General features: G+C 42.8%; 2 protein-coding genes across 2 annotated transcripts; one reads left to right on the top strand and one right to left on the bottom strand.

The window, feature by feature from the left end:
- The first annotated feature begins 4,502 nt into the window (after positions 1–4,502).
- On the top strand, positions 4,503–9,443 carry tlr22 (toll-like receptor 22). The gene is made up of 3 exons (XM_034559958.1): positions 4,503–7,032; positions 8,063–8,180; positions 8,266–9,443. Exons 1-3 carry the CDS (start codon positions 4,503–4,505, stop codon positions 8,504–8,506), a joined length of 2,889 nt encoding a protein of 962 aa, XP_034415849.1. The 3' UTR covers positions 8,507–9,443.
- A 169-nt stretch (positions 9,444–9,612) lies between these two features.
- ccl20b (chemokine (C-C motif) ligand 20b) lies at positions 9,613–11,305 on the bottom strand. Its single transcript, XM_034560177.1, has 4 exons — positions 11,143–11,305; positions 10,920–11,022; positions 10,138–10,212; positions 9,613–10,038 (listed from the first exon to the last, which is right to left on the bottom strand). Exons 1-4 carry the CDS (start codon positions 11,222–11,224, stop codon positions 9,987–9,989), a joined length of 312 nt encoding a protein of 103 aa, XP_034416068.1. The 5' UTR covers positions 11,225–11,305; the 3' UTR covers positions 9,613–9,986.
- Between the last annotated feature and the right edge of the window lie 366 nt (positions 11,306–11,671).

Here is an 11,671-nt window from a genome sequence, read left to right as displayed (position 1 = left end):
CGAGGAAACTTTGCGCCGACTCTCCGTTGCGCGCAAGCAGTGTCGGTAACCCCCCTCCCCCGCCCCCCTCCTCCACCCCCCCACCCCAAAACAAGCTCGACCCGCTGGGCACAGACCCCCCCCCCCCCCCCGCAGCCAGGTGCCTCCTCCTTCACACTCTCCCGGTCCGGCCCCGCCCCTGGCTCAGCCCGGTGTCGTGTCCCGTTAACGCCGCGCAGCCCTCAGTGCGGGACGGTCCGGATTCCGGTACATTCCCCTCGGCTCGGTCCGGTCTGACATGCGTCTCTCTCCCTCTCTTTCCTCCCCTCTTCCCAGTGCGCCAGTCCCGTCCTCCCGGTGTGTGTGTGTGTGTGTGTGCGTGTGTGAGTGAGTGCTTGCGCGTGTGCGTGCGTGTGTGTGTGACAGAGATAAGGAGTGTAGGTGTGTGCGCAGCCGGTCCGTTACCGACAGCAGCAGAGTAGGATAGATAAGTCACACCGGACTCAACACCCGACAGCATCTCTCTCTCTCTCTCTCTCTCTCTCTCTTTTTTTTTTTTTTGCCCAGATATGATTAAACCGTGCACGCGCCCCGTGGGTGGCTGCGCGTGCACATATCAGTGAATTTCCCTCCTGAGCGATAGAATCATGCAGATATGATGTGGAAAAGATATCCAGAGAAGATGTTTAATCAGGCCTGCATGAGTGTGTGTGTGAGTGTGTGTGCATGTGTTCGTGTGTGTGTGTGCATGTGTGTGTGTGTGTGTGTGTGTGTGTGTTAGTGTGTGCATGAGTGTGTGTGTGTGTGTGTGTGTGTGTGTGTGTGTGTGTGTGTGTGTGTGTGCATGAGTGTGTGTGTGAGTGTGTGTGCATGTGTTTGTGTGTGTGTGTGTGCATGAGTGTGTCTGTGTGTGTGTGTGTGTGTGTGAGTGTGTGCATGAGTGTGTGTGTGTGTGTGTGTGCATGAGTGTGTGTGTGTGTGTGTGCGCGTGTGTGGGGGGGCGGGGTGATTCTGATTCTGCTGCTTATGTTCAGCTAACCTCTCAGATAATTCATCTGTACCCTCAAATGTACATGACCTCCTTTAACCTGCAATAACAACAGGCTCTCTTTGTGGCCACTTGGGGGCGCTGTTAGATGAAATTTCTGTTTTTTGTTGCATGTTTACAAATCCAGCAGGTTATTTTAACATCATTATTTATTCGGAGTGGTATTTGCGTCAGATTAATGACCGTTGAAGCGCGACATTCATCCTGTTTTATCTCTGTTTTTGGTCTCCACCAACCCGCCGTGGCCAAAAAACAACACGAAGCAAAACAATCGTCTCGTTAAAGTATATTTCATCCTGTAAATGCCATGTTTTTAAGTGCATGTGCACAGTGCATATGCACAGTGCTTGTGCATGTGCATGTGCACAGTGCATGTGCACAGTGCTTGTGCATGTGCTTGTGCATGTGCATGTGCATGTTTCCCCTTCAGTGCATAAGCAGCTCTCCATCGTGTCCTTTTTTCCATTCGGCTCATTTGTGCCGATGAATAAACTGGGATCCGTAAAAAGTGAGTCACATAAGAAAGAAATATCTCTCTCTCTCTGTCTCTCTCTTTCTGTCTCTCTCTCTATTTCTCTCTCTTTCTCTCTCTCTTGTGACTCAAGACAAATCTCTAAAAAGAATCTTGACAGGCAGAGTGGCGACGTACAATCGGGGCAGGTGATGGTGGAGTCTGCTGGTCTTGCACAAACCCCCGTGGATCAAGAGAAACACTGTCATTGAGCACTGATTGCAGCAAAAAAAGTCAATCAGAAAATATTGTTTTTTTAATTTGGTGGATTGAAGCCTTTGAGATCTTTGAACTGTGGGAGAATCCACTCACCTTTCAAGCATTTCACACACACTCACACACACACACATATATATTGCATCACACAGAGCATTGCACACACACAACTCAGTAATTCTGAGGAAAAAGAAACAACAAGCGCGGGAGGTGAAATCACATCTGGTTCCTTGTGTTCCTGGAGTCGTTGCAGCCGGAGGAGGATGTGTGCAGAGATGATGTGGAGGCTGTGAAGCAGAGCGAGGACGACTGAGACCTCTGGTGGTCACACGGGGAGAGACCACAGATGGGGTCTGTTTAAAGACTATAGAGACATTAGAGATTCTATTCTTGCTGTGTTTTGCTTGGCTGGAGTGATTTTGGTGACGCCCTACTGATTTATTTATACTAAAATGTCTCCATAACTATCTGATACATTTGCATGAGTGCACGTATTGTTCTCTATTGCCGACTGTAAGTCAACATGTATAATCGTCATCTACCTGCAAAATCCATTCACTCAGCTGGAGGCGACTTTGTGTTTTGTACTAATTATCACACGTTAGCGCGCAAACCCAGGAACGCATTATACTGTTCTTCACTGAAGGCCTGTTAGCGAGTGTTAGCTCAAAGATCAGCCCCACAGAGCTGTACACTCTTCAGCTACACAGTTAGTTGTTGATGCTAAACATTAGCATGTTAGCATCATCACTTTAAGTCAACAATAAACTACTTTGAGCCATTTTCAAACACTTTAGTTTTTCCCCTTTTGCTCAGAAGGCGTTGCCATGTAGCTAAATATAAAGCATACAGCCAGCAGTCGGTTAGCTTAGCTTAGCACAGATACCGGAAGCAGGTAGAAACAGCTAGCCTTGCTAACCCTCTCCCTTCTTAACTTGTCATACCTCCTTTGTTTATTAACTCTCACAGTGAGAAGTAGACGGGAAGAGTTGAGCCCACTTTCTGTTAAACGTGAAGCTACAAGCAGCTAGTTAGCGTTTAGCTTCTCTTCTTAAGAAAAGCTCCAAATGCAGAAATAACCAAACGTAATGTCCTCACTGACTGGTGAAGCACAGCCAGTCACATTCAAACCAGAGAGCTCTACATGTGGACCAGGAGGATCGGCGTGTCGTTGTGTTTTCAAAGAACTGGTCCTTTCTGTGGGTCTCTTGTATTGTTGAGTTTACGGTCACTTCTCGAACCGCTTTGCAGGAACGCTCCTTATGGAGCGTGGACGAGGAAGTGAAAAAGGGATTGGAGAATATATATATATATATATATATATATATATATATATATATATATATATATATATATATGACCCTTCGTAGAAGATCATTTTCTCACGGCTAAGTGAGCGTATCACCGGGGACAATTATTAGATATAATGTATATGTTGTAAAGTTACACCAATTAATTACATAATAATAATTAAATACAAAGAAGGATCAAATAAGTCAAAAGATTGTAAGTTATAAGGATGTTGTCACATTTGTTGTTATTATTATTATTATTATTTACTACAGTACAATTTAGCTATTTTACTGTTACAAATATTGTTATTTTTACTCCACTACATGTATTTGTCACCTTTAATAACTTTGCAGATTCAAATTACTGTTCCAAAGTATATTTAACTAAGAAATTAGTGTGTGTTATATAATGTTATTATGAAATTGGCAATTCTGCTATACAAGTAATGCTATTTTTAAATGCCGGACTTTTACCTTTACATTAGTTGTTATTTGGTGCTACTACATTTACCAAAGTAAAAGATCTCAATATATTTATTCCAGAGCACTTTAAAAAAAAAAAATTGTATATACCTTAAATGCAATTTTGCCTTCAAATTTACCTTCAATTTATTTAGCAATAAATAAAAGAAAAAAATGTAACATTTTATTTTCTGTCTGAATCCAGTCCACAGAAACATATGTGATTCAATGAGTTTGACCTCATTCCCACTGATGGATCTACCAGGCAGCACAGAAGAGGAAGCGTTGGTTCTGCGTTATACGCTCTCACACTTTAACTCTTTTGAGGAAGCGAGTAAAACCACAACCGCCTGCATTAAAAAACACCTTTTGAACACCTTAGACGTGTCAGAAGGTGTTTAAAATTCTTCTCAGAGATGTATTAATGTATCTGTCTGGGTGTACGTAATATTATTCGGCACGACGGTGAATTCATGCATACCCTGGAAAAAATAACTAGCCGAAGACGAATCTTTGCTCGAAAACCACCGTTTTTATCCCCCCCCCGAAGGTCCTGCCTTGAACTCTCACTTCCCCACTCGATGTGCAGACGACGGAGACGACAGAGACGACGGAGACGACAGAGACGACGGAGACGACGGAGACGACGGCGGGCAGCTGCAGAGGAACACGTCGCTCGTGTTCACGCGGCGAGAGAGAGAGATATCATTCAATTAATTAAAGGATTAATCAGCTCTTCTTTGTGTGACCGTGAGTATCAGAAACCACTATTGGGTCTTTTATAATAAGCTTAAAGAATGTTCACATGACATACATAGTGCTCATAAATGTCCGTATTTCTTTTATTTCTTACTGTCTTTGATGGTTGTTTTTTTTTTATTGGATTTTCAGGATCTCCAGATTGTCCTTGAAGTCCTTGATTTAAAAAAAAATAATATATATATATATATATATATATATATATATATATATATATATATATATATATATATAAATGGCTCCTGGCGTGAAAGAGGACAACAAAATGCACAAAAGAGGATCGGAATATCTCAAACTGAGTTTTATTTTGCTCTTGCTAAACGTCAGCAGTCTCGTTGTCCCAGTCGCAGGATATTATCTGAAGTTGTGCCATATGAGTGACAATGACGCCATATGTACCAAGAGCAAACTCAAGGAGGTTCCCCAACACATTCCCTCGAGGGTTAAACGTTTTTACTTGTTTGGGAACAAACTTTCAATATTACAAGCTTCGGATTTTAAAAACCTTTCCGTTTTGACGCTGCTGGACCTGAAACATAACTTAATTTCGAAGATAGACCCGGCAGCCTTCGGCGATCTGATTTCCCTCGAGACATTAAATCTAAATCATAACAAGCTCGTCGGGCTCGGAGATGATTTCTTTCAGGGTTTGCTCAACCTCACGGAGCTCAGAATCAATAACAACCACATCAGGTCGCTGGCATCCACCTGTTTCAAGTCCTTGACGAGCTTGACGTTTTTGGACATCTCCAAAAACAGACTGCACCACTTGACCAACGTTCACACCGTATTGCAGCAGCTGCCAAATCTGCGGCAGCTGTGGGTGCAAAGTAACAACATAACCGCTTTCAATTCGTGGGAATTGACAAACAGCTCGCTGGATCTCGCTTACCTCGATTTGTCCGGAAATCCCATCGACGTCTTCAGGGTCACCGCGGATGTATTTCCGAACCTCACCTGGTTAAACATCGGCCTCCGTTCGCCGAAGAAACCGATGAAATGGGACATCTGGAACGAGACTTTTCTCAGTCGAGTGATCACGCTCGATGTCAGCGGGCAGAAAATCTGCAACGAAGCCATGAAAACGTTACAGGAGAACTTCAACCCCTCGCTGAAGATTCTGAGGATGGACGGGATGAAGAATACTCAACTCACAGCGCTAATCAACGCTTCCTGCTCCATCCCATCGGTGTCCACACTCCAACTGAAACGCAACAGCCTACTTTACCTCAACGCGCAATTCTTCCACTTGTGTATTAACGTAACAGAGATAGATTTAGACGGTAATAATATACGAAATATCAGCGATGAGGCCTTCAGATCTCCGCAAGGTTTAAAGACCTTGAGTCTGCGTGAAAACAAACTTCAATCTGTTCCAGCCGCCACGAGTAATCTACCAACTCTCAGAGAGCTGGATCTCAGCCACAATTACATCATAACACTCGAATGTGACGATTTCACCAATCTGACCGAGCTCAGACATCTCAGCCTTAATCAGAATTTTATCTCAGCTCTAAAAGGGTGCGTTTTCAAGGATTTGATACGGTTGGAAGTTTTAAAGCTACAGAACAACATCATCTCTGAATTAGGCGCCGCTTTCCAGAAATACCTGCCAAATCTAAAACAACTGCGTTTGAATATAAATAAACTCACCGTTATTAATACCGGGGAATTTGCGGGCTTGCAGTCACTCCAGAACTTGTCATTAAACAATAATAAAATTAAAACATTGAAAAAGGGGTCTTTTTTTGGATTAGGGAACCTTACCAATTTTCTGCTGAGCGTGAATGAAATAGATAATGAGGGACTACCCAAGAGAGTATTCAACGATCTGATCAATTTAAGAGCATTGGATTTGAGGGAGAATAACATCAAATACTTGGAGGAAACAGCTTTGACTGATCCACCATTTTCTAAACTGTCCCATTTGGAGACGTTGGTGATTAATAAAAATAGCCGTCGGGGGAAGTCCTTCCTGCCTTCCAACTTCCTTCAAGGTTTGACTAATCTTTTGGCTTTCAGTGTCAGGAACAGTCAACTTCTATCCTTGCACAAAGACACGTTTACTTACACGCCACAATTGCAAAGACTTGACATAAGCGCAAATGACCTCAAGAATCTCTCTCCGGAGTTGTTTTACCCTATCCGAGGCCTTCAATCCCTCTACATATCGTCAATAAGCCTCCAGTCTTTAGATTTCTTTATAAAAGCCAACCTTACCAAGCTGAAATTTCTGCAGGCAAGAAAGAATCAGATTTTTGTCTTCAGTGAGGAAGTTATAAAGTCCCTTCCGGCTCTCGTCTACCTCGATCTTCAAACAAATAGTTTCACCTGTGCCTGCGATAACGCCTGGTTCCACCGTTGGGTAATTATCGGCAAACAAACACAAGTTTACGACGCCGACAACTTTGTGTGCAACTATCCTCCAGACCTTAAAGATATGAAGCTGTTGGACTTCGACGTCCAGTCCTGCAAAGTGGACACAGAGTTCATCTTCTTCATCTCCTCCACATGCATCATCCTCCTGGTTATGTCGGTGTGCTTCACCTCCCATTTCCTCGGGTGGCAGCTGGCCTACGCCTACTACCTCTTCCGGGCTTTGCTCTTCGACTTAAAGCTTAAAAACCAGCACGCTTCCAATCGGTACGACGCCTTCGTCTCCTACAACAACCACGACGAGCCGTGGGTCATGAGGCAGCTGTTGCCGAAACTGGAAGGGGAGCAAGGCTGGAAATTGTGTCTGCACCATCGAGACTTTGAGCCAGGTGAGAATGCCCTCGAACGAAATGTTTTAGCCGTGTTCGTGGATTGGCTTTTGGGATGGCGACGTCTGCTGGTTCGGAAACAATGGCAGGGTTTAGGCTAAGTCTCTGGAGAGCAACGCAAACATCATTGATAATCGGGCAACTGGTTGGGGTAAAGGGGTAAAGCTGTTGGTATATGCACTGAAAGGGTGATTTGGGAATGAGTGACCAACCGGCATAATTACGAAGCTGAGTGTAAATGTGGGCAGATTCTCAGTACAACGGTTGTTGTTTTTTACGCAGTACTTACAGAATTCTCCTTCCCATCTTTCTTTCTCCTGACGTTTTCCTCCGACATTGTCAGGAAACGTTATTTTCGATCGCTGTCTGGGAATGTTGCAGAAAAGGAGGGACAGAAAGGCGGAACGGGGAAAAAACAAACACAAACGAGGAAGCCGTTGTTGAAGCCAACAGTCGTAGATTTGACGCACACATTCATGCCCCCCCTCAGAATGAAATGCAAGTACTTAACGTTTATAGTCGGGGTTTCAACTTGTCCAATTCGTTAATTTATGGCCCAAATACCTGCAAAACTAATTAATTTCCCTTCAGCCTCAGATGCTCAAATCCCCAGAAGTGGCTGTAAGTACGGCCCGCAGTCTGCCAACACAGCTGTTGTCTTATTTATCTGTGTGGCTGCAAGTTTTTCTCTCTTCAATGCAACGCATGTTCAGCACATTGGATTGTAACATCGAGGTCTTGAATGAAGCCATTCTTTGTGACGACGGCATTGAAGGTTTGGTAGATTCAAACTACCCACTGTTGCTGTTCTGCCAATTGGTGCTGCTCTTTTGTGTGCATGTTGTAGAAAGCTTTAATAAAGATATAATACCCCTGATGTAAAATATCTGCAGAAACAAAATGAGTTTTGTACTTTCATCTGCACTCCAGAGGGTGTCACCGTAGTACCTTTTTGTACTGCGCCATCAGAGGAACTGATGAGGCCAATACAGACTTCTCTTTTCCCTTTTTCCCCTTCTCACTTGCTCAGGCAAACCCATCATAGACAACATCACGGATGCTATCTACGGAAGCAGGAAGACCATCTGCGTGATCAGCCGCCGATACCTCAAGAGCGAGTGGTGCTCCAGTGAGCTCCAGGTGGCCAGGTAAACATGTCCAGCCGACCTCTCTATCTCCATGTGAAGCCAGTTTTGTGTGACGGAGACGTCGGTTTTTTTTCGTCCGCCGTAGCTTCCGTCTGTTCGCCGAGCAGAAGGACGTGCTGATCCTGGTGTTTCTGGAGCACATCCCCTTCGCTCAGCTGTCTCCTTACTACCGCATGAGGAAGATGCTGAAGAGGCGCACCTACCTGAGCTGGCCTCGAGCCGGGGAGCACCCCGAGATGTTCTGGGAGAAGCTCCGCCAGGCTCTGACGACCAGAGAAGACCCCGATGATGACCGGCTCCTCCTCACCGTGGTGGACAGACGGTGATGTGAAGAACATACTTTACGGCCGGTGTCCTTCATTGGAGGCTCTTAGGGAATTTGTTGGCTTGTTTTTTTCCCACCGAATTGCTGTAAAGTGTATCTGGAGGAGGTTGCTGGATACTTTTTGATACCATCTCGATCTGTTGATCTTACTGGTCTAACCGAAATGGAAAATGAAAGGTCCCAACTCGACCAGTTCCCATTCAACCAAATTGGAAGACCAAGTAATGCGCTCCTCTAATGGGGCAGTGAACTGATAATCACAGCCCTCTGAGGCAAATTTGTAATTTTGGGCTATACGAAATAAATTGGATTGAATAAATGATATTGTAAATATGATAAAGAACAGAATGATCCCATCTAAAATACGTTAGACAAATAAAACGTCCGTGTCTGGGTTCCTCTACCTCTCGATCTTCAGTATATAGAAATTAAGCAACTGGCTGGTAACCAGTAAAAGATTAGCTTCCAAAAAAGCTTTACATTGATTATGAAAAAAAACATTTAAAAAAGTTGCCAAAGTTTGAAGTAACATTTTGGTGGAAATGTGGAGCAAATTAAACCTATAATAGTGCTGATTTTATGCCTTGAAGGTAATACAGAACATATATGATACAACTAGACTGTGTCCAATAAGTTCATTTTCACAACTTAACCACAAGTGGTTAAGACTATATTTTTGTCATCTGGCATTTACCGATTAATTTAAAACATTAATTTAAAACAACAATCCAATAAATGTGTCATACCAGATAGAACAATGCAAACAATGGGCATTTTTTTATTAGGTTTTTGGAATTGTTCTTATTTTTATTGCAACTTTACTAGAATTATGCATTATCAGCATTGTGACACATGTCGAATAATAAATGAATAATTTTCCCTTTTCTGACTTTTATTGACCAATCACTGTAAAGTAAGATGCCATTTGCACTGTAAAGCAGATATGACTTTTTTTTAATTACTTGTTTTCTATATATATATATATATATATATATATATATATATATATATATATATATATATATATGAAATAAAATCCTCAAATATTTACACAGATTGTATTGAATGTATGACAATGTGTGGACGTGATGAATGTAGTGACACAAGTATTATCAGACATATATTTTAATAAAGTCTTTGACAATATAAATTACAAGCAAAACCTTTAACTTTCATACTTAATTTCTCTGACTTCAAAATGTCAGGAACACGCAATATATATATATATATATATATATATATATATATATATATATATACACACACACACACTATATATACACACACTTCTCGAAAACAATGTTTTCATTATTCTTTGTTGACACTCTGTCGCAACAATGTACCTTCTACCGTGTACTACACTTCCCTGTTTATAAAACAGAATGAATATAAAGAGATATAATTCAAATAATTTAACACAAACAAAAATCTAGGATTCTTGGGTGCATTAATAGAGGAGTTATGCAACTGCTCCGTCCAGCTTATGCGGACGTGGTGTTTCCCTTCGTCCAGTTCATCTTCCGCCTTCTCTCACTACGCAAAAGAAAAATAGAAAAACAACAACATTAGTTCAGTTTAGGACACGGTCAGAGGGTCAAATTACAATAAATGCACGGAGAGACGTGTACTCACTCGACACACTTCATCCCTCTCAGAGTCCACTTGGATGAAGGGTCAGCGCACACGAACTTCGCTGGGAGGTGGAATCTGTGGGAGAAACAGGACATGTTAATAAACGATGAACCACGAAAGCTTCATTGCTGGAGGAACAGTTCTCCCTCCTTGTGGCCTCATTCTAGTTTGTGTATTAACCCCACGGTGACCTCTCAGACATATTTACTACAGTGAGTCCAGCTCCTTCACAAGACACACACTCTGTTGTTCAGCCTCTTTTTGTTGTGAACTTGTGTCTCTTTGTGTTCATTTTATGTGTCTTTGTGGTTGTTTTGTGTAATTGTTTTCGTTTTGTAGTTACTTTCCTCCTTTTGCATCTCTTTGAAGTCATCTTGAGTGTCTTTGTAGCTGCTCTCTGTCTCTTTGAAGTCATCTCGAGTGTCTTTGTAGCTGCTCTGTGTCTCTTTGAAGTCATCTCGAGTGTCTTTGTAGCTGCTCTGTGTCTCTTTGAAGTCATCTCGAGTGTCTTTGTAGCTGCTCTGTGTCTCTTTGAAGTCATCTCGAGTGTCTTTGTAGCTGCTCTGTGTCTCTTTGAAGTGTCTTTGTAGCTGCTCTGTGTCTCTTTGAAGTGTCTTTGTAGCTGCTCTGTGTCTCTTTGAAGTGTCTTTGTAGCTGCTCTGTGTCTCTTTGAAGTCAAGGCAGTGGTCCTCTTAAGCCTCTTTGTGGTTGTTACACATCTCTTTGGGTATTGTTCATTGTTCATTGTTCATGTGTGTACTGAGTGCTATAACAACACTTACATAACAGCGTTGATGTCGCAGGAGCTGATGATGGTCTGGATGGTGTAGCCCATCAGGCGCTGGCATGGAAAACGCCGTGAGGTGAACATCATGCAGCAGCTGGCTGCAAAGATTGAACAAAAATAATATAAAAATAAATACAGACAAAAAGACAAATATAGCTTTATATAAATATATATATAATATATATGCAGATTTAATTCTCAAAGCTTCGAGGACTTACCGGACTGCGTGCTGCCGATGAAGGCAGTGAGGATGACGAGGGAGCACAGGACTGCCGGTAGCCACACTCTGCCGCTTGCCATTGTCTCTTATGGTAGGAGTGCTGTCTGGCTGGTGTAAAGCGCCTGAAGGGGATCCAGAGAGAGAGTGACGGGCCGCTCTGCACTCACTTGCTTAAGTAGCCCGACTCGTCTGTGGGATTTTCCCGCGTTTGGCAGGATTGCGTAACGCGTGTGATTGTTCCGGCGCGTGGACGAGAGCCAGAAAAAAGGGTTCACATGCTGATGCCTTCACCTGTGTCTGGGACCAGGAAGCGTGGTAGAAAAATGGAAATTTACAAAGCATGTGGAAGTAATTATGCATCACAAAAGGCAGAAAAGACACAGATGGAAAGATCATGTGAACTCAACACACACACACACTCAATTAATTAAGTAGTAAAATGACTGATTACAGTAAAAAATAGCTTAAAGGGCCATAAGTATTGACGTGATTTAAGGACTGATTACTCTGACGACAATAAAAAAAAA

The sequence above is a fragment of the Cyclopterus lumpus genome, chromosome 20, assembly GCF_009769545.1.
Source record: "Cyclopterus lumpus isolate fCycLum1 chromosome 20, fCycLum1.pri, whole genome shotgun sequence".
Lineage (NCBI taxonomy): Eukaryota > Metazoa > Chordata > Actinopteri > Perciformes > Cyclopteridae > Cyclopterus > Cyclopterus lumpus.
The sequence above is the reverse complement of the archived record's forward strand: the minus strand, read 5'-3'. Positions and strand labels throughout refer to the sequence as shown.

Coding starts and splice junctions, on each gene's coding strand:
- ccl20b (XM_034560177.1), bottom strand. CDS start 11,224: ATGGCAAGCGGCAGAGTGTGGCTACCGGCAGTCCTGTGCTCCCTCGTC. Junction 11,023..11,142: donor CATCGGCAGCACGCAGTCCG/GTAAGTCCTCGA, acceptor CAATCTTTGCAG/CCAGCTGCTGCATGATGTTC. Junction 10,039..10,137: donor AGAGGGATGAAGTGTGTCGA/GTGAGTACACGT, acceptor TCTTTTGCGTAG/TGAGAGAAGGCGGAAGATGA.
- tlr22 (XM_034559958.1), top strand. CDS start 4,503: ATGGCTCCTGGCGTGAAAGAGGACAACAAAATGCACAAAAGAGGATCG. Junction 7,033..8,062: donor CCATCGAGACTTTGAGCCAG/GTGAGAATGCCC, acceptor TCACTTGCTCAG/GCAAACCCATCATAGACAAC. Junction 8,181..8,265: donor AGTGAGCTCCAGGTGGCCAG/GTAAACATGTCC, acceptor CGTCCGCCGTAG/CTTCCGTCTGTTCGCCGAGC.